Genomic DNA, 23,627 nt, shown 5'->3' on the forward strand with positions numbered 1-23,627 from the left:
CGACTTGATGCACATAACTTTGAGTAAGTTCCGGGAGTTGGTGATGGACAGGGAAGCCTTGCATGCTGCTGTCCATGGGGTCGCAAGAGTCAGACACGACTGAGCAACTGAACTGAACTGAATACACATACATGCTATTCCCTAAGTATTCAGGTCTGGCAGGGACCGGAGGGATGTAACGTGACGGTTTAACCTATGATGTAGCCAGCTGGCTGAGCACACATTAGTACAACCACTCTGCTTTGGGTTTGGGGCCAACTCACCTGAGTCACACACTGTAGCAATGTCACCGGTAGTCTCACTGGCAGAGACGGCCGTGACTGGGCTTTTGTGTCCTGCTAGACTTTGTACGTAGCATAATCTGAAAGACCAAAGACATGAATTTGCATATGAACATTAAATATAATTACATTCTTTTATTTATATAATTCTTTTGGTCAGTATAGGTACCTACTATTTATAAGGGATTCCTAACTCTATTCCTAACTGATCTCTTAATTCAATAAGATTACAAAGGTAAAGTCTGTATTTCATGCTTAAAGTTATTATAACATAAAGATTATTTTAGTGCATCTGTTTCTCACAGTAAGAACTGAAACATTAAAAACAGCTATTTTAGAGCTGGAAATCTTCTGTACCTGTTTAAATCCCAAATGATGCAGGTTCCATCTCTGCTCACACTTATCATTATACTATACGGTTTGCAGACAAATAAACTGCTTATCTCTTCTGTGTGCCCATACAGATGTATCTGAGACTCCATTTCTATCTCTGAAGGCTAAAATTTAAAAAATAAGTATAAGATAAAAGCCATGACAAAAGGTATTCTAGTACTGTTCTCTCAAAAACAAAACAACCCAAGTGACTCAAACATTCTTCTCGAAACAATTTTTTTCAACCTAGTTCAACTTTTTCTTAAGAGTAGAACTAGTTAAACATTAAAAAAAGTTTTAATTGACTGTAATCTCATCAACTGATAAGCTTTTCATTTTTGTCTATTCTTTTCCAGTCTGGCCAAATATACATGTACTTTAATAGTTATTATTATATCCATATAAATAGTTCTCTTTCATATTTTATACATTCTCCCATAAGCATTTCTCATTTTTGACAGTGTATTCAAAATGATTTTTAAGTGTTATGATATTCTATACAGTTAGTATACCATAATTTACTTGAACATCCATTATTGACAGATATTTAAAATTGTTTCCAATGTTTTCAAAATGTTAAGTGCCATAAATAAATTTTATTATTTTTCATAATTTTAAAATTTATGTACATAAGTTTTGTTCCTCCTCTATATCACTCCTTTAGAATAAATTTCCAGAATCCTCACAGTGGATCAGTGAATATTAATAATTTTACAGTATTGATAGTGTACTTGCAAAGGCTTTACACTGACTCCTGATGCTACCAATGGAATGTATTACTCATCAACAGTTGTGGATTGATTTTCAAAATCAAAGCTTGCAAACTCGTGTTCCAAGGTCCACATGGTTCACAGATGCCAGATGTCCACAGGGTATAATTTTTGTTTTATACTAGGTTTATATTGTCATAAAGTATTTCAACATTTCAAAGAAAATAGAGAAGTAGAAAGTATAAATACAATGAAAATCTGAATACTGACCACTCAGTTAAACTAATCCTAACATTTTATAATATCAGCTTATTTTTTAAATACAGAAAACATTAAATATTACATAGTGTATGTACTGTTTTACATCTTATTTCCTCTCCCTTCTCAGAAGTTATTATTATCCTGAATTTTGCATTTGTTTCCTCTGTATTTAGAATTTATGTTCTACTATATGCTACTATAACAATAAACAACACACTGGGTTTCATGTCAATAAACTTTATAAATATGGTATTTATTGTTCTTTAGGCATCCGATCTATTTTGCCTTTTTTGATCACCATTGTTTTTAAAACATACCTGTGTTGACTTTATTAGCTGCAGCTCATCTATTTTAAGTGCTCCATAGTCCAGTGTCTTATTCACATAAAAATACATATTTTTTACCTAAAGACTCAAATGACCAGGCAATACCAGTCTTCCTTGGAACCACTGGCCTAAGTTGTGTGGCAGTGGCTTCTGTCTAGCTAGGGCATGTGGGCTTCAACTGAACACAATCACAGCAACAAGATGGCTCTGAACAAGAGCATGAGTCCTGGGTCTGGGCCCCTTCTGGTTCGCCTCTGGGACCCTCCCCACAGGGCCAGGAGTCTGTGGGGCCACAGGGATGTGCCAGCACCCTTGCAGACCATGCTTCAGGGTGCCTGGGACTGAAGAATTGACTGTTCAGAAAGGCTTGAGCCCTTTCCTTCTCTGCTTGCATTTGTGTCTCAGCGGTCATTCGAAATCTTTGAAAATTTCCCAAGTTTTAAATGGCAATCAAGGTTGCTTTTAATTGCATTTCTCTTATTATAACTATTAATAAGCTTAACTTTTTCACATATTCATTTTTTTTTCACATATTCATTTTTTATCTGTAAATTTGTGTGCTTGGTTTTGTATATTTGTTACTACATTAGAAAATTATTTGGAGGGATTCCTCTATTAGTGGAATAGAATGCAAGCACCTTCCTCGTTTCTCCTGGATGACCTGGATCACCATGCCAGTCTAGGGACGCCTTATCCAAAGTTTAGTCTCAAGGATCCTGGACAGCCCAGGGAATTCCAATCCAGGCTGTATATTCAGGCAAGAGTTGGTCCCATCTGACTCATCCTCACTCTCAGGGACCAGCCTTTTGGACAAGAACCTCCTAGGGACCCTCCCCCCGCCCTCCCCCCCATTTTGCTCTGTCCCTTGTTACTGTTTTCTTGGGAAACTTCATGGGAAATAGATGGGGAAACAGTGGAAACAGTGAGAGACTTTATTTTTGGGGGCTCCAAAATCACTGCAGATGGTGACTGCAGCCATGAAATTAAAAGATGCTTACTCCTTGGAAGGAAAGTTATGACCAACCTAGACAGTATATTCAAAATCAGAGACATTACTTTGCCAACAAAGGTTCGTCTAGTCAAGGCTATGGTTTTTCCAGTGGTCATGTATGGATGTGAGAGTTGGACTGTGAAGAAGGCTGAGGATCGAAGAATTGATGCTTTTGAACTGTGGTGTTGGAGAAGACTCTTGAGAGTCCCTTGGACTGCAAGGAGATCCAACCAGTCCATTCTGAAGGAGATCAGCCCTGGGATTTCTTTGGAAGGAATGATGCTAAAGCTGAAACTCCAGTACTTTGGCCACCTCATGCGAAGTGTTGATTCATTGGAAAAGACTCTGATGCTGGGAGGGATTGGGGGCAGGAGGAGAAGGGGATGACAGAGGATGAGATGGCTGGATGGCATCACTGACTCGATGGACGTGAGTCTGAGTGAACTCCGGGAGTTGGTGAGGGACAGGGAGGCCTGGCATGCTGCGATTCATGGGGTCGCAAAGAGTCGGACACGACTGAGCGACTGAACTGAACTGATAAGGGGCTGTCTCAAGGTCAGTGTCAACATTCTAGGACTGACAGATAATCCAAGAATATCTAACTCAAGGCTAAAGCTCCCTCCTTGCTTGTTAAAATATATATACATATGTATGTGTATTTTTTTTACTTCATGACTATGAATAATATTTATGGGGTAAACAGAAAATAGGTACCCTACAGTGGTTGTTGAAATTTTAGATTTTGCACTTTAAAATGATTCTAAGATTTGGTGTTACTAGATGATTCCCTGAGGGATCAGAACATAATTTCCATGGGTAGATCAGAAATCTTCTGCTTGCCTACTTCTTCATAAAATGTTCTTGAATGGTTTGATACTACCTTGGATAAACTGTATATTTATTCTCCCTCCCATCAATTTAGAGAACAGAAATACAGGTGTTCACTTATATAAAGATGACGTAGGCACATTAATTAGTGAAAAACGACTCAAAATCAGTTATTTTAGGGTCAGTTATCACCTTTGAAGACCTTCTTCTCTAATATATAAAGGGCTTATAGATAACAGTTCCCTATAACCAATCAACTTTCCTAGCTTCACTAGCTTAGGAAAGTATTTCATAAGATTCCCTTGAAAATATTTTCAAGCAACAATTATTTTAGTTATAGCCTACATGGCACTTGGGAGCCTGTCTTTTGCTGTGTCAAGGGCAACACAAACAAGAACACAAATACTGTTAGAACCATGGCATTCAGTGGGTTTGGGCAGCGGAAACTAGTGAACATGAGGTGCTTCCTGCCAACCTCACAGGCACAGGGTCACATCTGCAACTTCAGGACCCCAACATGATGAGATGGTGCCCAAGAAAAAGTGACAACACCCACAAAATCCCAGGTAACCTTCCCTTAGATCAACCAATGATAAAATCACACAGCTAAGATACACTTTTGGACATGGTTTAAATAGTAACTGTTTATCTCATGACTTGACTACCTATTAGGAGAAAAAGAAAACCCTTACATATAAGCTGAAAAATCAGCTTTCAGGAAAGGGTAGAACTGAGGAAAGGTATGCAACATAAGACTTCACAAGCCTACAATAACTTCAAACTAACAGAAGCACACGTCTTGCTGTATTCAAATGATAACAGCTACACCTTTGATCTGCTGCTTCAGAGCTATGCTGTGTACAATTACTCCTATATTGACAACTTAATCCTTTTTTTTAAAAAAACCAATACTGCATACTGTGTTAGTGTACAATTAAAAATTTAAATTGTAGGGAGAATGGAAATAAGGAAAACTAAGAACAAGACTGTTCAAACTGTTGGGAAAAGAGGAAATAAAAGATGGAAGATAGTTTTTGGATGACAAGGAACAAATGATCTGAGCACACAAGCAGAGGACTACTCTGCAGCAGAGATCAGAATGTATGTGTAGGAAAAAGGAAAAAGGTGTGCTCAGAAGCGGAAAGGCAACGTCAGCAGTAAATATCAGAGACGTTAGAAAACTGACATCTGATTTAGGCCTTGGGGAGTAAAAAGAAAATGAGACATTCCAAAAGTGAAGGCACACCCCTCTGCTCAGACTCCCTAGCACTCTTCTCGTTGTGGCCTGTGTATAAGACCCTCACCTCTCTCTACTCTCCTGCCACTCCTCCCAGCAGTTCTACTCTGAACTACAGACAAAGTATCTGCCACTCCCAAACTACCACGCCTTTAATTCCAAGCGGTTAGTGTACTCTGATGAAATACTCTTTCCTATTTTCTCCACTTAGTAAAGTGATCCTTTAAGATCCAGCTCAAGTGTAGTTTTTCAGGCTCCCTAACACCTGGTTGGGCCACTTCTGGCTCTTTCACCCTGTGTGTCAGTCTTAGAGCACACACCCCGCTGTTCTGCAATAATCTGTAGAAGCCCACCTCCTGCTACAGAGTCCTCAGGATAGCTGCCTGCATCACCACAGCTCCTTTTAACTGGTACCCTTCCTTCCAGTCTCATGGCCCTGTAAGCGTTTTTCCTTGCAGGCTCTACAGTGATAGTCTTAAAATGCTGATTGGATCATATCACTTTTGCTTCAAGCATTTTAATGACTCCTTAGACTAAGAGACAGAAACAATATTATGGTCACATTTATACCCTAAGGAAGGTGGCAAAGAACCTTAACAAGGGTTTAAAACTGAATAAACTTGCTCAGAAAAGTAAGGAACCTAGTGTCACCCTATGCTAGGAAAACAGGTTTCACCCAGTAGAACATGTTTTATAAAATAATGGAGAAAACTGTAATTTAAAAAAAAAAGGCACACAGAATGTTCTAGAACAGAATGGTTATCACTGAGTTATCACTCTAAATTTGCCACTACTCTTCAATGGCACAGCTGATTCAATAAAGAAATGAGAGTAAATTAAGAGAAGTACGGCATAATGTCTTCCTCTGTAGATTCTTTTAATAATTGAACTCACAAATCTTAAAAGATTCAGTGAACGGCTGAAAAATTTCTTCCAGTAAGTGGTAGAATAGAGACTGGCTACTTGGATTTTTCTGTCATTTAATTCACTCAGAGTGTATTAGGAATGTTAGGAGTTCTGTAGTTCTAAATTTTACAGAATCTTGTGGGATACTCTTTAAGCATTCAGGTCGATACTGAGAACAGCGGGAAGCATCAAAATGTCACGAAAAAGCAGAGCATAACTCAAAATACTTTCTGTCTCTGACCGTATACAGTTATTTAAAAAATTCTTCTATGATCCTAATAAACCTAAAATAGAGTTAGATATTGACCTTTTACATTATTAGATCTGTGAAGAAGAGATTAAAGTACAAAAAATGTAAGTTGCTCTTATACTAAATAAATTATACTTTATAAAGGGTTTCTTCCCCTCACTGACATGAAAATCCCACAGATGCGCCCAGGACCTACCGTGCCGCTTGTGAACCTGTTTGAGTAAGCTGTGATGACACCACACTTGCTCCCAGTGAACAGCTGGCAGCTGTCAGGGACCCAAGCACAACTAGTCACCTAGGAAAAGGACAAGTCAAAGATGAACATGCTTAAAAAGCATGAGAAATGCTTCTACTTTTCTGACATTTATTTAAAAAATATATGCTCACAAAATTAAGATATTTTACTTGAAATGATTAGAATGGTGCAAGACATAGTAATAGAGTATTATGTAACTTTGAGATGTCTACAAGCTATAAAATGTGATATAAACTGTCATCTTTTGGTTCTCTTATTGCGTTGTCGAAAGAATGCTGTCATCTTTTGAGAAAGTATAAAAGACGACCAGAGACACCATTTCTTTCAGTTGTCATTGAACACAGTTGGGAATTCAGAATTTTTCATTTTCCAGTGATAACAGAAAAGAGAAGAAAATTTACAGGAATATGTTTCACAGTTAAGAGATCAATCAGAAGATGAGGCAAAGAGAGAGCAGGACTCTAACATGTAATGACGATAATGAAATTGATCAGATAAGTGAAATCACAGAGTGTGGGTCTTTGTATGATAATATCCTGGACAAGTTTTCTCAAACTAAAGAACTAATAAGTGAATGACATATTCCAAGAACAAAATGAAATATGGTATTCTTATCTAGGGAGTCATTTGATTGCAAGTACTTTATCACACCACGTTTGCTCAAAATCTGGATCATCCTGTTTTGCTGAAAGGACTTGAGGAGAGTGTTTTTTCACCTTTAATGATGTTTCTGTGCCCAACTTTACATGACGGAAATAATTTTGCAGTGTTGAAATTCTTACTAAAACTTCTAATAAGGTTGTTTTTCACTGCCCTTTATTCTTACTTTTGTTAGTTTACTAGTAAGCCAGATGACAAAAGGCAGTGACCTTTTTTTCAGGCATACTGAAGATTAAGCAAACAAGTCACTGCTCTCCTTTTTTTCACTGCCAAAAATTCCCTACAAGTAGCTGACTCCATTTCTTTCTTCTTCTCTTTCTTTTAAACACTTTTATTTATTTATTTCTGGCTGTGATGAGTCTTTGTTGCTGCACGAGATCTTCTCTAGTTGCGGACAGAGGGGGCTCCTCTCAAGCTGCGGTGCACACTTCTCATTGTGGTGGCTTCTCTTGTTGCACAGCACGGGTTCTAGATGGGCAGCAGTTCCAGCTCCTGGGCTCTAGAGCACAGGTTTAGCAGTTGTGGTGCACGGGCTTAGTTGCTCCAAGGCATGGGGGATCTTTCCAGATCAGAGGTTGAACCCATGTCTCCTGGGAAGCCTTCCGTTGACTCCATTTCTAAGGTGCTCAGGGAATGGTGACAAATGTTAGGATGTGTGAGTAGACACCAGGTGTATGTAGGTAATGGAAGTCAGAAAGCAGTAAAAGAACTTCCCATGGAAAGACAAAGAGAGAAGGTTTAGCATACAATTTAGTCCTGGAAAAAGTTGTGGCAGTACTGTGTGTGTGTGTGTATGTGTGTGTGTATGGTGTTTTATAGTTTACAATATATTTTCACAAACACTGGAGACATTTTTACAACAGTCTTATGAGAGAGTAGTGGGAGTATGACTACTCCAGTTTTAAGCAGGAGGAAAGAAACTCAAGTTGGGAAAGGTTAAGCTACTTGCAAAAGTCTACATAGTAAGTAACAGAGCTGGACACTAACACAGATCACAGGGATGGCAGGGCTTTAGTAAGGCCCAAGGCTCTTTCTACCATGCGGTGATGCCTGAATTCCCGGTCCATTTTAAAAAAGCCAGGTACAGTAGATGATGCTCTGGTTATTGAAAATGACATAGTAACAAAAGGCAAGTTAACACTGAGAAAAAAATCAATTGTGATTTTGTTCCAACACTGCTGTGAGCTGATGCTGAGTAGGAGATTATGATACAGTCTCAACAAGAGATGGGAAGAGCAGGGGTCCCCCACTCCTGGGCCACAGACCAGTAGCAGTCCGTGGCCTGTTAGGAAGCGGGCCACACAGAAGCAGGTGAGTGGCTGGCAAGTGAGCGAAGCTTCATCTCTATTTACATCCGCTCCCCATCACTCATATTACTGCCTGAGCTCCGCCTCCTGTCAGATCAGTGGCACTTGATTCTCATAGGAACACGAATGCTACTGTGAACTACATATGCAAGGGATCTAGGTTGTGGGCTCCTTAGGAGAATCATCCTGAAACCATCCCCCTATTCCCTGCTCTGCGGGACAAGTCTTCTGTAAAACCAATCCCTGGTGCCAAAAAGGCTGGGGACTGCTGGGGTAGAGAACAAACTTTGGGGACACAGTCAGTACAGCAGCAGTTAGGAAGGCTGTCAGCACGTAAACAAGGCATGTCTAGCGTCGTCAGCTTCTCGACTAACTACAGGATATTAAAGCCTAGCTGTCATCAGTCTGACTCCCTTTTAAAGCATTATGTTCAATTATTATTATAAAGTACTTCATAAAAATGTTTACCTGATATTGCTGTGAACTTTGTATAAAGTTTATTGGAGGCTCGCTTTGTTTACTCTTCAACCTTAAAATGTTATCAGCATATCCCCAGCTCAGGATGGCTGACCACTGAATGTCAGTACTATTCATGCTTCTCACACCTCAAGAAAGAGAAATAAAAGTATTAGTTGCCACTGATCAGTTATCATTGGACAGCCCACTGAAATGGCAGGCTAAAGACCATTCTGGCCTGTAAGGCCTGAAGTTCACATAGCAGAACATGGTCATTCCAGTGCAAAACCATCTTTATAGCCATAGATGGACCGATTTATGTTAGTTTCATTTCTTTAAGGCTAATAGGATTCTAAGGTTGGAACTGTATTCTTTTTCTCCTGTGTTATTTTGGTAGGGATTTATTTGACTTAGAACTAAAATTTCTGTTAAGAAATTTTTATAAAAGATAATGATAATTAAGCTTCTTCTATTTATGTTCTGTGATGCTTTTTCTTCTAATAATAAATATGAACTAGATAATGTTTAAATAACTTTCTAGATACCCCGTACTAAAAAATCAATATGGAGAACTACTAATGGTAGAAAGGGACCATTGTTGGAGCAGAAGCAATCCTGATAAGAATAATTTAATCCTGCAACTGCAAGGATTTTGTATGGGGGAACTTCTTATAATGAGGTTCTGTTCTTTTCTTGTTCTACTCTCAACATAATATTACGTCCTTTTGGGATAAAGATCTGGACATCCTGACATCCTTTTCCGGTGTTTCTCATCATCTATGCTTTGTGGGCACACTGACTAGGGCTAATGCAGCATAAAGGCTGTAGGTAGCTGGTGCTGCCTGTACAACTAAGAAGCTTTGAGTTCCTTAAGGAGAATGTGAGTACCTTGCTTAATATATAGCTGTATCTATACTATATAGAATGTGAGTACCCAGCATAATATATAGCATAAAACGTAGCACAATATAACATAACATAAAGCAACAAAACAAATATTTGTTGAATGAATCAAGAGCACATTGAAAATGTAGTTCACAGATTTCTTTTTGTTTTGTTGAGTATAATTCCAAATGTGGACATCAGTTTTGCAATACAGAAATTAGGATAGCCTTGCTACATATATGCTCCTCTCTAGATAAGCCTCAGGACTTCCCAGATTTTACCACGAGGCCTGGCATGTGGTAAGAACTCAATAACTGTCCCTGGTTTCTCATTCCAGCAACACGAGATGCACCATCTTTTTTAAAAAGAAAAATAAATTTCTTTACCTATTAGAATAGTAGATCTTAAATAAGAGTTTGCAAGAAAATGACTTTTGGAGCATGTGCAGATTTAGACTCAAGCCCCAGAGATTCTAATTTGGTGTGTCTCCAATGGGACCAACTGAGTATACTTGGAAAAAAAGCACCTCAGACAATTTTGAGGCATTGTCAGTTCTCAAGTAATTGGCCTGTACTGAGCTAAAGACCATTAAACCATGGCAGTTTAGTTGCTACACTGTATTACACATGTGTAACTAGAGGGCAGTTATTTAATATAACAGTGCTCAACACACATGACCTTTCATCTGCCAGCTGCACTCTTAGTCACTCAAGGCCTCTAGGAAATGCCCCTGTGGATGGTTCTACACTGGGCACAGCAGTGAATGCTCAGAGTCCCTGGCTCCAGAGTGCTTACAGTCTGATGGACGTTTATTTATTAAGCACTTAAGCATTTATTAAGCACACCAGAGTCAGGTGTTAACCATTCCTTATATTATTTCAATTAATCATTATAGTGAATTACCCTGTGAAGTAAGTCCTTTTATTATTCCCATTTCATAGATTAAAAGCCAGGACTCGAGAAGCATAAGTAATTTTCTCAAAATTACACAAAAATACACAGGTATTAGGCAGCAGAACCGGGGTGCAAATTCAGGCACCGTGTCACGCGAGCTCATGGCCATAACTTGTATGATACCACTTCCTGGACACACCTAGATTCTGCCAAATTGCACTTACATTCCATGAGGAAATAAAGTGTGATGTGAAAGGACACAGCTATGAAGGGCTTGTGACTGCAGTGGCACGGATAAGGTCGGTCAGCTATTACACTGGACGTATTTAAGTCCCGCCATGCGAAGCAATGATACCAGCCCCTTTCTCTCGGATCAACACAGATAAACTTCAATCCATTCTAATTAATTTCTTAAAGGCAAATTATTCACACATTTCGATCCTCTAAGTGTTATTAGTAGTAAACTACCGGTGACGCATCTCATAGCTGACTGCAACATACTAGTGAGAATAAGCTACCGATATTGCAACGATGATTAAACAGATTTACCTTACCCTCTTAGTTCACTGAACTTTGATAAAATGGTATGTGGCTTCTTTTATTACTGGCAACCATAAAGGCAATCATTCATCTCATGACAGAAGGGAGAGTGAGTTTAAAAGAACTGTGGTCCAGCCAGCACGCTCAATTCCTTGAAGTGGCTGATGCTGGGGCACGGGTCCTGGGGCCCCTGCTCTGTGGTGCTCCAGTGGGGGGCGGGGCCGTGAGGACCGGAGGAGCACAGCGCACAGAACCGACACCAAGAGGCGTCAGGCCCACACTCTGGTTTCCAGGCAAATCTGCATACCCCTGACAGGCACAGATGGGTGCCCTCAGTCATTCATTTTAGTGCTTAAAGCCCAGGCCTAGGAAGTAGGGAGAGTTCTTTCACATTAAGTAAAATGATTAATTTGGAAGGGCTGAGGAATTGCTTGAATGGAAAATGTCACTGGTTTTCCAGCGTGTAGGTGACATTTAGAAATATCAAGAGGGCCCCTACTGACAGCACTTTCCCATGTGTCGCTTTTAGTGAGTCAGTGCAGAGAGGTGAGGAAAAGATTGCTTTCCAGACATATGTATTTTTAAAACCTATTTTCAAGGCTATCATGATTTCCTCATTTTGCTTTATTTCATGACTGTCTCTTCTGAGGTACTAGAACTGTTGGTCAAATAAGTCGTCTATTCTGGGATTCAAGAACCTCAAAGTGTATATTTCTATAAAATTGATAATGTTTTCATCTCGTGAGACATTTATTTATTCTTGTCTCCTTCAATTCTTCCTCTCGTTTCAAATGACACTGCCTTTAGTTCTCATTTTTTCATGTAGTACGTTTTAATTCCTACTTTGCATTAAATGAACACAAATTTGAATCTGGTTTTTCACCAAGGACTCAGAAAACTCAGAAATGAAACAAAATAGCAGCACAGATGAGGGGAAACATTCAAATCTCTTGAAACATAGACCTAGGATGATTTTCATGTTTTATGTTACCTTGTTCTTTGCTATATGTCATCAGAAGACAGAAATTTCGGGACAAACCACAGATTGCTCTAGTGGGCAGAGCCTGGAGAGAACCAAATCTTTCTCCGTGGGGCTGGCTGAAGCAGACCACAGGAACTGGAGCACTTGGGGAACCGACATACTCCCCCCATTTCAAGCCTTTTATCCATGACAAAGGACTCTAAAACCAAGAAAAGTAAAAAGTACATTTAAAAAATGGTAGTAAATATAGAATCACTCATAGAAATATGTGTTCTGGTGATTAGATACAGTGATAAACAAGACAGATGAGGAACACGTACTTCCACAGGTGGCGCCAGTGCTATGAACCAAGTCTAAGAAAGGGGAGAGGACTGAGGAAGAGAGTTGCTAGTTAGATGAGGGGTTGGGAAAGAGTCTCTGAGGCAAGCAGACACCGGAGTGAAATGTGTGCTCTATCCGGGGACAGGGCATGCCAGGGGGCGGGAACAGCCAGTGTGAAAGTCCTGAGGTGGGAAGGAGGCAGTTTAGTATCCATTCCTATTACAAACAGACATCCTGCTCAGGTGCCGCATATGCACCAACTTTAATTAGCTAATGAGCAATAAGTATAGTGGCAAATGAAATGGTATTTATTACTTTTCGGGGATGTACTGTTAAATTATTTTGACATGTTAAAATAATAGATTCTAGTTAAAACTAATGACCCTGGTAATGATAATGACTAAAATGATTTGTAAGGCTTCAAAATCATGAGTTACACTGACAAGTAAACATAAAACAAAAAATACAGCTTTCAACTATGCAAAACAACATGAGTGATCTGGGTTCAGCAAAACAATATTGTCTATCATATTGATCTTTTAAAATTTCAATTCGATCTTACTAGTTATGTAAGTTCTGCTTGCATTTAACATACAAATTTGATATATACGAGCTATGAGCATAAAGAGTTTACATTTAGTGTTCTACATTTAGTGTATTTAAGTAACTTTATTATAAGAAACAGTTGTCAAAACAAGGTCTGTAAAAACCATTTCTTCTTAAAGTGGATCACAGATGACTGCAATCTGAGATCTCTGCTTTATCTTACAACCTCTTTCCCTTGTCTTTTCATTTTCTATGATTCCCTTCTGCAAACCTCTTTAACACTTTACAAGTCACAGGCTCCCACTTAAGTTGCTTTAATAATGAAGAATTTAGCTGAGGATTAGAATCCATTTTACTCTTAAGGCTTGCTTGCTTTATTTTTCTATTTCAGAATATAAATTAATACTTAATTCCTACTTTAAGAGGCAATACTTCTTATCATGACAATCTGGAGGGGCCAAAAAATCATGTAATATTTTCCCCTTAATTGTGAACTCAAACATTTACACTTCTGGTCACTACTTCTGGGGAAGCTGACAACCAGGACCATGCTAGGCATGTTTGCACTGGTTCCTTCCCTCCCGTTTGCGATGCCTGTTATGTCACTGCCTGGTGAGGCTTTCCCCAGTAATAACCCTCAGGGAGGCCACAATTTGACCTGAGCTCCCAGAGCACTCTCTTCATATCTCTAAAACAGCATCTTCTACACACAGGACTAGTGGTGCGGGCATCCGTATTCACTGGCTGGTGCACACCTTCAGGCTGGGACCATGGTACTCAATTCCCTGCGCCTCTAAAGCTTGGGAGAAGGCCTGACGTCTCAGGAGTTGAGCCGTATTTTCCTGAATTCTATTGAAATCCAAATGACATACCGGATAGGTAATTTCCTTGACCTGTTCTCTGGTTTCCCTGAAAGCAAACTGCACTAACAACCCCACGGCGGCAGGAAGCTCCCCTTCGATGTTGAGCTTGGAGCCAGGTCTGCTCGCATGGGCTGACTGGAACAGCTGACGAGGGGTCTGGCCGTAGGTTTTTATCATGGTTTCTAGTGCTCGTCTTTGAACTGGATCTTCAACTGCAGAGACATCCATTCCAAAATATGTCTGAAGAGAAAAAGAGAATGAGAGGAATGTAAAAAGCAAGACTTGGTGATAATACCAAAGGGGAAAACAACTTGTTTTATTCTCCAGGCAATGGACAATGGAAAGGATTTCCTTTCTCAAATTTCAAATGGAAAGGATTTTAAAATGTTTTTGAACAGAGTGATAATCATTAATAGTCTCAAAGAGATCAGAATAGGAATCATCAATGCTTCTGAATGGATGAAACAAAAATAATTTATCTTGACTGGTGTTAATTAGGTAATTTTATAAAATTAATTTCTAATTTAAAAGAATATCATGTAAGACTTCATTTATCTGCACAGCAAAAGGAAACCATCAATAAACTGAAGACAGCCTACTGAATGAGAGAAATTGTTTACAAATCACGTACTGATAAAGGGTTAATATCCAAAACATATGAAGTGCAGGATGTGGAGAAAAGGAAGCCCTTGTGCACTGCTGGTGGGAATGTAAATTGATGCAGCCAGTATGGAAAACAGTATGGAGGTGCCTCAAAAAATTAAAAATTGAACTATCATATGATCAATATTTCCACTTCTGGGCATTTGAAAGTGAAAGTGAAAGTTGCTCTGTCATGTCTAACTCTTTGCGACACCACGGACTATACAGTCTGGCCATTCTCTCTGGAATTCTCCAGGCCAGAATATTGGAGTGGGTAGCCTTTCCCTTCTCCAGGGGATCTTCCCAACGCAGGGATCAAACCCCAGTCTCCCGCACTGCAGGCAGATTCTTTACCAGCTGAGCCACAAAGGAAGCCCTCTGGGCATTTAAACAACATTAATTTGAAAAGATATATGTACCCCTATGTTCATTACAGCCTTATTTATAATAGCCAAGATATGGAAGCAACTTAAGCATGTATACATGGAATGGATAAAGAAGATGTGGTAAATATATGCAACTAAATATTATTCAGTCATAAAAAAGAATGAAATCTTGTTACAACATGGATGGAACTTAAAGGCATTATGCTAAGTGATATAAGTCAGACAGACAAAGGAAAATACCAAACAGATAAGTATGATTTCATTTATATGTGGAATCTAAACAAAAGACCAAGCTCATAGGACTGGTAGTTACCAAAGGTGGGGGTGGGGCAAATGAGTTAGAGGGGCCCACAAGGTACAAATTTCCAGTTATACAACAAATAAGTCATGGAGATGTAATGTGCAGCATGATAACTACAATTAACAACACTGTATTACATATTTGAAAAGTTGCTAAGAGAGTAAATCTTAAAAGTCTTCATCACAAGAAAAAAAATTTTTGTAACTAAGTAGGGGGTGGATGTTAATTAGACTTATTGTGGTGATCATTTCACAAATAACTGAATCAGTATGTTGTATACTGGAAACTAATATAATGTATGTCGATTATACCTCAAATTGAAAAAAAAAAGAAAAACAAAATGAGGTTTTTCTTTGGTTTTGTCTTTTAGTAAAAACTGATTTAAAAAATAAACAAATTTTTCAATTAAGTTGATCCAAAATAGCTTCTGCAGGCGATTAGTAAGTGGATCTATTTTTTCTGTGGCTGTCTGTCAGATATTGGTCAGAAAGCTGAGTCAACATCACTTCAGGTGGTCCACAAAATCAAAAGAGATAACAGAATTCAGGGATATGACAACATGGAGTCTGAAGGAAACTAGAGGATCCTGCCCCACTCCAACTTTCTCAATTCATAAGAATGAGAACTCGAAGTTCAAAGCACCTGTGTCTGCCTGAAATTGTGTGATATTCAAATGCCCTTTTGTTCTTTGTGTGAATATGCTCAAAGAAAGAGTCGGATTCCTCTCAAGACACAATGGCTGGTGTCACAGGATGATTTTGTGTTGCTAACTCATATAATATCCCCCGTATCTTGAAGATGTCTACAAATATCAATTATTGAGATATGTTTTCTTACATACAGAGACATTAGTAAGGAACCTAGATTTTTGTATGTCTATGTCTTTTCTTTTGTCTGGGTTGAAGAATCAAGAGTCTAAACACCAGTAACACTGAAACCCAAGCAAAGTCTTTGTGGTTTCCATCTTGTAAGTTCAAGAGTAACACAACCATGCTTTACTCATCCTTGGAGAGGATTCATTTAATTCCGATTCCCTCTCTGTGTGTTTGCTTTTGAGGTTTCCACATATACTGCTGAACCTGACAAGAACCTGGCAGTGAGAAGACTGTAACGTGATGTATATCCTTTCAGCCTTCCCAGCCAACTTGGTGAAGTTGTCAGTGGAGAAGGAAGGACAGCTTCACCTCCCAGGCAAGGGGCAGAAGACTGGCTGAGAAACACTCAATATAGTCCATCTTTAACCAAACCACCGCAGAAAGGCCAGCACACAGTATTCCATGTGACTGGTGTCCTCCATGCTGTCACCTTTCTTAGGACATGAAGCTAAAGAGAAAGGCGGGTTAGGGCAGTAATCGGCCTAGAAAAGGAGTAAAAATTCAGGATTTGCCATGCCACTGTCCTTTATCTTTCCCACCTAATGTTGGTACATGTATCTTTTAAAAAAGACTTCATGTGTAATACTACATTGTTGAAAAAGTCACTTGTCCAAAGCGATATAGGCAAAAATGAACTGAGATACAATGCTGCCAGGTAGCTTAAGACAGTATTATTTAGGTTCTAATGAACTGAAAGAGAATCTGAAAGAGCAGCAGTGAGAACTGCAACCTCTTAAATGTAAAGGGTGTTATTACACCTTTGTTCTTAGTGTTAGAGTCAGACGGAAAGTGAGGTGCATTTTTTAAAGCTGGGTACAGACCTGTCATGTTTGTGTATCCTGCTTGTATGATTTAACTTTCAGCATTTAATCAGGAAGCAAATTCCATTTTCATATCTACAAACAACATTTCTATAAATGCCAAAATAAAGTTTCAAAGGTTCTTTAGAAGTTAAATAATCTTCAACATCTACTCCCCTTGCCCACCACACTCCCACCACCACAAGGGCTCCAATACCTGTTATAAATGCTTATCTAAGCAGACTCATTCTTTATGGTTGTTTAATTTAATAGACTCAAAAATTCAAAAGGAGATTGGAATAACCCTATAGCCAGAGCTCTTAAAATTTACTTTAAAATAGTACTTCTTTACCTTCTGTGGTATCAGTTTCTAGTGAACCCCATACACTAGTGAATGATGAATTAAGATCAAAAGGCATTTTTACATTCCTTTTTACAAAGTTAACATTTATACTTAATTGGATGGCAGACATTATCCTGTATACATTTTCTTATTTATGAGGTTGGTATTATTGTTCACATTTTACAAATCTGCACAAAAGTATAGAGAGGTTAAGGTGACACTGCAGGTCACACAGCACGTAGCAGAGTCACAGAATGAGGATGTGCACTCAATCCTGGATTCAGAGACTGTGCACTTAAATGCTACACTTCGTTTTGTCCCACGAATTGAGTTTTGTTAAATTTCTAAAACAGGGCATGCCTGGTGGGCCAGTGGTTAGGATTCCGTGCCTCCAATGCAGGGGGCAAGGGTTCCATCCCTGGTTGGGGAACTAAGATGTCACAGGCCATGAGGTGTGGCAAAAAAAATAAATTGTATTTAAAATTTCTAGAACAATGGTACCAACTCTATCCTTTATAAAGCTCTAAAGTCCCAAAGAATTAATGAAAAAATCTAGTAAGATGAGAATTGAATGGTATATTTTAGCATGCATATACTTTTAATGTGAATTTTAAATGAGAATAATTGAAAATTTGTGCCAGTATTATAGGCACAGAGTATACGAAGGTTAATGTCTAAATTCTTAATTGCTTTTAATTTGTATTGGAGTATAATTGCTTTACAAGGTTGTGTTAGTTTCTGTTGTACAACAAAATGAACTTAATTGCTTATATTTTTATTTGGCAGTGCTGGGTCTTAGTTGCAGCATATGGGATCTAGTTCCCTGTCCAGGGATCAAACCCAGGCCCACTGCATTGCTAGTGCAGAGTCTTAGCCACTGGACCACCAGGGAAGCTCTTAACTGCTTTTAAAGTTACATTTTAGATCAAATATGAAGCTTAAAAATTATACCTCAGTCTTTAAAACCTTTAAAGCTTACATATATACTTCTACAGAGGTATAGTTTACACACAATAAAACACTACAGATTTTTAAAGTACCATCTGATGGAGTCATCATGAAAATCAAGGTACAGAGCATTTCTATCCCCCAGAAAGTTCCCTGATGTCCTTTAGGCAGTCAATACCCTACTCCCTGGAGGCAACCATTGTTCTGATTTCTACCACTAGGAGATTAATCTTCCTTGTTCTAGAATTTCAGGTAAATGGAGTGGATTCATACAGGGTGCATCAGGTTTCTTTCAGTCAGCATAAAACATTTCCTCTTTATTTTTGAGTAGTATTCCATTTATTCAATACCTGGAATTGTTAGTCTTTTATTTAGAGTCATTCTCAATGATATAAAGTGGTAACTCACTGTGGCTCTAATGTGCATTTCCCTGATGACTAAAGACATGACTTCGCATATATAAAGATATATATGCGAAGTCATGTCTGCCTCTTTTGCGACCCCATGGACTGTAGCCCGCCAGGCTCCTCTGTCCATGGGATTTCCCAGGCAAGAATACTGGAAGGGGTTGCCATTTCCTTCTCCAGGGGATCTTCCTGACCCAGGGTTCAAACCTGCATCTCTTGCATTGGCAGGTGGATTCTTTATTGCTGAGCCACAGGAAAGCCCTGATGACTAAAGATGCCAGCTTTTTTTCATTTGCTTACTGGACATTCATATATCTTCCGTCCTTGTGTGAATCTTATTCACCTTTGCATCCCCAGAGCCTGGGAAAATAAAACTTCCTGAAAAGGATAGTTTTTTTTTTTTTTTTTTAATTTTTACTGTAGACTATCTAACAATATTGAAAAATATACATTAAAGTGTAACAATTTGACTTCTGGGAATTTAACTCAAAGAAGTAAAGTGGTACATAAATAATCAGAGGAATATTAATTTTAGTAGAAGAACACTAACAAAATATCCAAGAATAGGGGACTAGTTAAATAAATTACCGGATATCCATACTTTGGAATAATAAGTAGCATTAATATTATTATATACATGGGGGTTTCCCTGGTGGCTCAGTACTAAAGAATCTGCCTGCCAACGCAGGAGACAAGGGTTTGATCCCTGATCCGGGAAGATCCCACATGCTGCAGAGCAACTAAGCCTGTGCACCACAACTACCGAAGCCTGCATACTCTGGAGCCCGAGCTCTGCGACAAGAGAAGCCATGGCAGTGAGAAGCCTGCACACAGAAACTGGAGAGTAGACCCCGCTCTCCATGATTAGAGAAAAGCCTGCACAGCAGCGAAGACCCAGCACTGCCATAAATAAATAAATGAAGTTATTTTTTAAAAGATAATATTACAGAAATAAAATCATTATATAAATGAAGTGATATGTGTAGGAAAAAGAAAGTGGTTTGATATTTATCTTTAGATGGTGATATCAAAGTTGATCTTAAAATTTCTTCCTTTTGTAGTCTGTATCTTAGATATTATTCTAACAAGGTACAAATATTGTTTGTACAATAAGGAAAGGGGACGCCATTTAAAAACAGAACATGTATATAGGATGACGTGCAGAAAAGAGTTACACAGCAGGCCTGAACTGCTCTCCTTGGGAAGGTGTGTCTGGAAGGCCTGTCCTTGGCCTTGTCTGGGAACACGGATTTCAGAAGAGTTTCTACCTTTTTTACCTGATAAAACTGGTTCACTGCACCCAAGCTGGACAATGTGGTGTATCTCGAACACCTGGTTTCCTTCCGAGGCCCAGAACTTCTGGACATGAGAGGGTGCCCACATGACCAGTCCTCAATAAACACCCCGGCACGGCAGCCCTAATTCTGGCAGTTTGTTGCTGGAGGAACTGAGTGAGTTCTCTGTGACTCACTGGGATAAGTCTCTTGGAAGCTGGTGCCTGGTGCCCTCCAGCTCTGCCCCATGTATCTTTTCCCTTTGCTGCTTTTGCTTTGTACCCTTCACTGTAAGTACAACTGTATGCTGAGTTCTTAAGTCCTCATCCAACCCTGGAGTGGTCTTAGGGAATCTCTGACAGACAGTATCTAAGTTATTCTTAAAGAGGTGAAACATAAACCTGAAAAAATCTTGGACAAGTTCCGTGTCTTTGTCAATTATTCTCTTGAACTTGAGTATTATAAAGAAACAGTCTAACTTTTAAATACTCAGATTCTATCTTATATAAATGCAGAGTTTTAAAAGAGTCACTTACAGCAGGATGAAAAACATTGATGGCTTGGACAGAGGCCTTCCCTTTTTGTTTATACCCGAATACCAAGTCAATCCACTGACAGATGTTCTGGGACACGTAGTCAGACTCTAGAGCCTGTCGATGGATGAGGATAAAAAGACGGGGATCGTTACGTGCCCAAGGAGGGAGGTTGACGTGATTAACCCGCTCACCGTTCTGACGCACACCAAAATCGAAACCTAAAAGAGAAGATTAATATCAATGTTTATCTCCTCCAAATCATGCTTCCTTTGGCCCACTGAGCGGACATGAAGAGTTCACAGAAATAGCTATTGTGTGTTATAACCAGGAAAAGGGGCATCCAGAGGATAGTAACACTGCTGCTCACCTGCTGACTTACGACTCACAGAGCTGCATGGATCAACACTATCTATCCTAACTGAATCTGAAATCTCTCAAATTTACTCGTTCACCTCTTCATATAATATTGAAAAGCAGCAGAAAATCACTGCCTGCTACTTCTAATATTTCACTTATCAAATCTTCAAATGCACCAAGTGTGAAAACATCTCAATTGTAATCTTGATTAAAATAAAGTGAAGGCTTTTATATAAGCATTTCAGAATTATTGGTGTTAATACATAATAAATTTAAGGCTACTTGTGTGGTAAATATTAGCATTCTGCAATTTAAAAAATTCAACAAAGTATATACATTTCAAGAATGAACTTAGTCTATTTATTTTATGGTAAATCTATAGGTCTGTTTTGATTTCATCTCCACTAAGCATTCCCATAGACAACAAAATTATACTTAACATATTAAGAGGGGTGTTCTGTGATGTAAATAAGGTGTTGTCTAATTGTCTCATTAGACTGCTAGTGTAAACAAAAATCTCAGAAGTGTTTCTTGGAGGAGTAGGAGGGAGCCTAGAGAGGGAAGGGATATATGTATGTATACATAAAACTGATTCATGTTGTACAGCAGACACTAACACAACATTGTAAAGTAATTATATTCCAGTTTAGAAAACTAAATAAAAAATTAAAAAAAATTATCCTAAAGGAAATGTTACCTTTGAACAGAAATTTTTTGCGCTATTTTTTATGGAAAGAAAATCTGATCATCATAGCAGAACACAAATTTAAAAGAGCCTCTTAAAAGCTGATTATGCTCCATATGAAAGTAAGTTGCTGTCTGACTGCTTTTTGATCTTGTGAAAACAACTGGAAGGATCTTCACTAATTTTGGAAGTACCTGAAAATGATATGATATGATAGGAAATATAAACCAAGGGCTTATATAAAATTAACAAGGGGTGAGGGTGAGGGTCACCTCAAAAAGCCCAGCAGTCATCTGACAGCTGCAGGGTGACAGTGTCAAAATGGACTGGCTGAGCACCTCCAGACTCAGTGTGGCAGCTTCAAGGGAGGCAGCAGAGACTCACTGATTGAACTGATTGAACAGTAGTGATGAGGCATGTCAGGGTTGAGCAGGAGAGGGTGAGCAGCAGGGGGCTCGATGAACTCAAATCATTTCTAACTTTCTGGGGCTCTGGACACATCAGAGGGGTAGACACTTCACCCAGAGCGGGTACCTGGAGGTACAATGAAAGGCCTACAGGAACGCTCATAGGAAATGGCAGGATGTATGCTATGGCAAGTTATCTTCTCCAAAAATGGCTATAACAACACTTGTTGCTGTGCATGCTTTTCTAGAATCTCACTACTCCCCTATTAAGTGGCAAAGTCTATGCTCCTTCCTTTTGAATGTGGGCAGGCCCTTGTGACTACCTCCCAAGCAGAATGCACTCGAAGGCCACGCTGTGGCCTCCAAGGCTAGGCTGGAAAAGGCCATGCAGCCTCTGCTCATCTCTCTTGGGCCACTCGTGTTAGGAGCCCGGAGTTGCCAACTAGGATGTCGGAGGCTGCATGCTGCAAGAAGTCCACAATAGTCCATGTGGAGAAACCATGCGGAAAACTACAGACACTAAAGAAGGAGCAGCCCGCCAGCCTCATGCTGCTCTGTTTCCCTGAATGTTCCTGCTGCAGCCAATCTGAAGGTAACCGCACAAGAGACCCTGAGCACTACAAAAACCACCTGGCTGAGCTGTTCCTGAGTTTCTGACCTGCAAAAACTATCATGGGTGATACATTTAATGTTGTGAGTCACTAAGTACTGGTGTTATTTGTTATACAGCTATAGATAATGGGACAGAGAAGGCAATGGCACGCTATTGCAGAACTCTTGCCTGGAAAATCCCATGGATGGAGGAGCCTGGTGGGCTGCAGTCCATGGGGTCGCTAAGAGTCGGACACGACTGAGCGACTTCACTTTCACTTCTCACTTTCATGCACTGGAGAAGGAAATGGCAACCCACTCCAGTGTTCTTGCCTGGAGAATCCCAGGGATGGCGGAGCCTGGTGGGCTGCCATCTCTGGGGTCACACAGAGTCGGACACGACTGAAGCGACTTAGCAGCAGCAGCAGCAGCATATATAATGGGAACATACATATAAGAAACCATGGACAGGGAGACAAGCAGCAGACTAACTGAGGCAGGAACCACAAGGCAGGTACCCCAAATTGAAGGTGTTGATATTTCACTGAGGCATTCCTTACTTGGGCAACACTATGAAACATGCTCCAAGTAATTAGCAGCACAGATTTATTAGGGATTATCTAAATAACTCCAGAGAAGCTAGTTAATACAGTAAAAAATTCTGAAGTAATTGGCCAACACGTTAACTTCTCTAAAGATATAATTCTCAATTTCACATATTCCTAAAAGTCACATAAAAATATGAAATTAAGTAGTGAAAGAAAAGACACCTTGTAAAGGATTAACTGATCTTACATTAAAGAGCAGGTATGATTAGCTGAGACTGTTGGTCACTGGCATCACAGAAAATCTGATTTTATTTTCTAGTGTCACTTTTCATTATTCAATAAGTCTAGTCAGAGTGTTTTACTTCTAACTTGGTCATTACTCATAAAATCATTGACATTTGGTTAATTTAGATTGTTCTTTAATAAATTCATGACTTTTAAAAGTAATCAGCATATTACAACTTTTATAATCAGAGAAAATAATAAAGCAATTTCTGTAACAAAATTAAAATATACATGTTTACAAATGCTTTTAATAGTTAATATTTAAAATCCTCAAGCTCACTTGGAAATAAAATTATATACCTAGTAAGTAAAGGCATTTCTCTTATTTGGGGTCTCAAATTTTAGAACTTACAAAAGCTATTTTTATTTT

At 39.1% G+C, this 23,627-nt stretch overlaps 1 protein-coding gene and 1 non-coding gene across 3 annotated transcripts in view; both read right to left on the reverse strand.

Annotated features, from left to right (window-relative positions):
- Nucleotides 1-23,627, reverse strand: part of LYST (lysosomal trafficking regulator) — a 175,658-nt gene that overhangs the window by 7,677 nt on the left and 144,354 nt on the right. For both annotated transcript variants that reach the window (XM_055588773.1, XM_055588766.1), the window contains 7 exons: nt 20,385-20,602; nt 13,882-14,112; nt 12,152-12,341; nt 8,854-8,990; nt 6,359-6,457; nt 639-778; nt 264-361 (listed from right to left, as the gene is read on the reverse strand). In XM_055588773.1, coding sequence (XP_055444748.1) covers nt 264-361; nt 639-778; nt 6,359-6,457; nt 8,854-8,990; nt 12,152-12,341; nt 13,882-14,112; nt 20,385-20,602 — 1,113 coding nt within the window. The remainder of the gene's footprint in view (nt 1-263; nt 362-638; nt 779-6,358; nt 6,458-8,853; nt 8,991-12,151; nt 12,342-13,881; nt 14,113-20,384; nt 20,603-23,627) is intronic.
- TRNAA-AGC (transfer RNA alanine (anticodon AGC)) lies at nt 18,039-18,111 on the reverse strand. Its single transcript has one exon. It is a non-coding gene; the product is annotated as a tRNA-Ala (tRNA).

The sequence above is a fragment of the Bubalus kerabau genome, chromosome 1 (assembly GCF_029407905.1).
Source record: "Bubalus kerabau isolate K-KA32 ecotype Philippines breed swamp buffalo chromosome 1, PCC_UOA_SB_1v2, whole genome shotgun sequence".
Classification (NCBI taxonomy): Eukaryota; Metazoa; Chordata; class Mammalia; order Artiodactyla; family Bovidae; genus Bubalus; species Bubalus kerabau.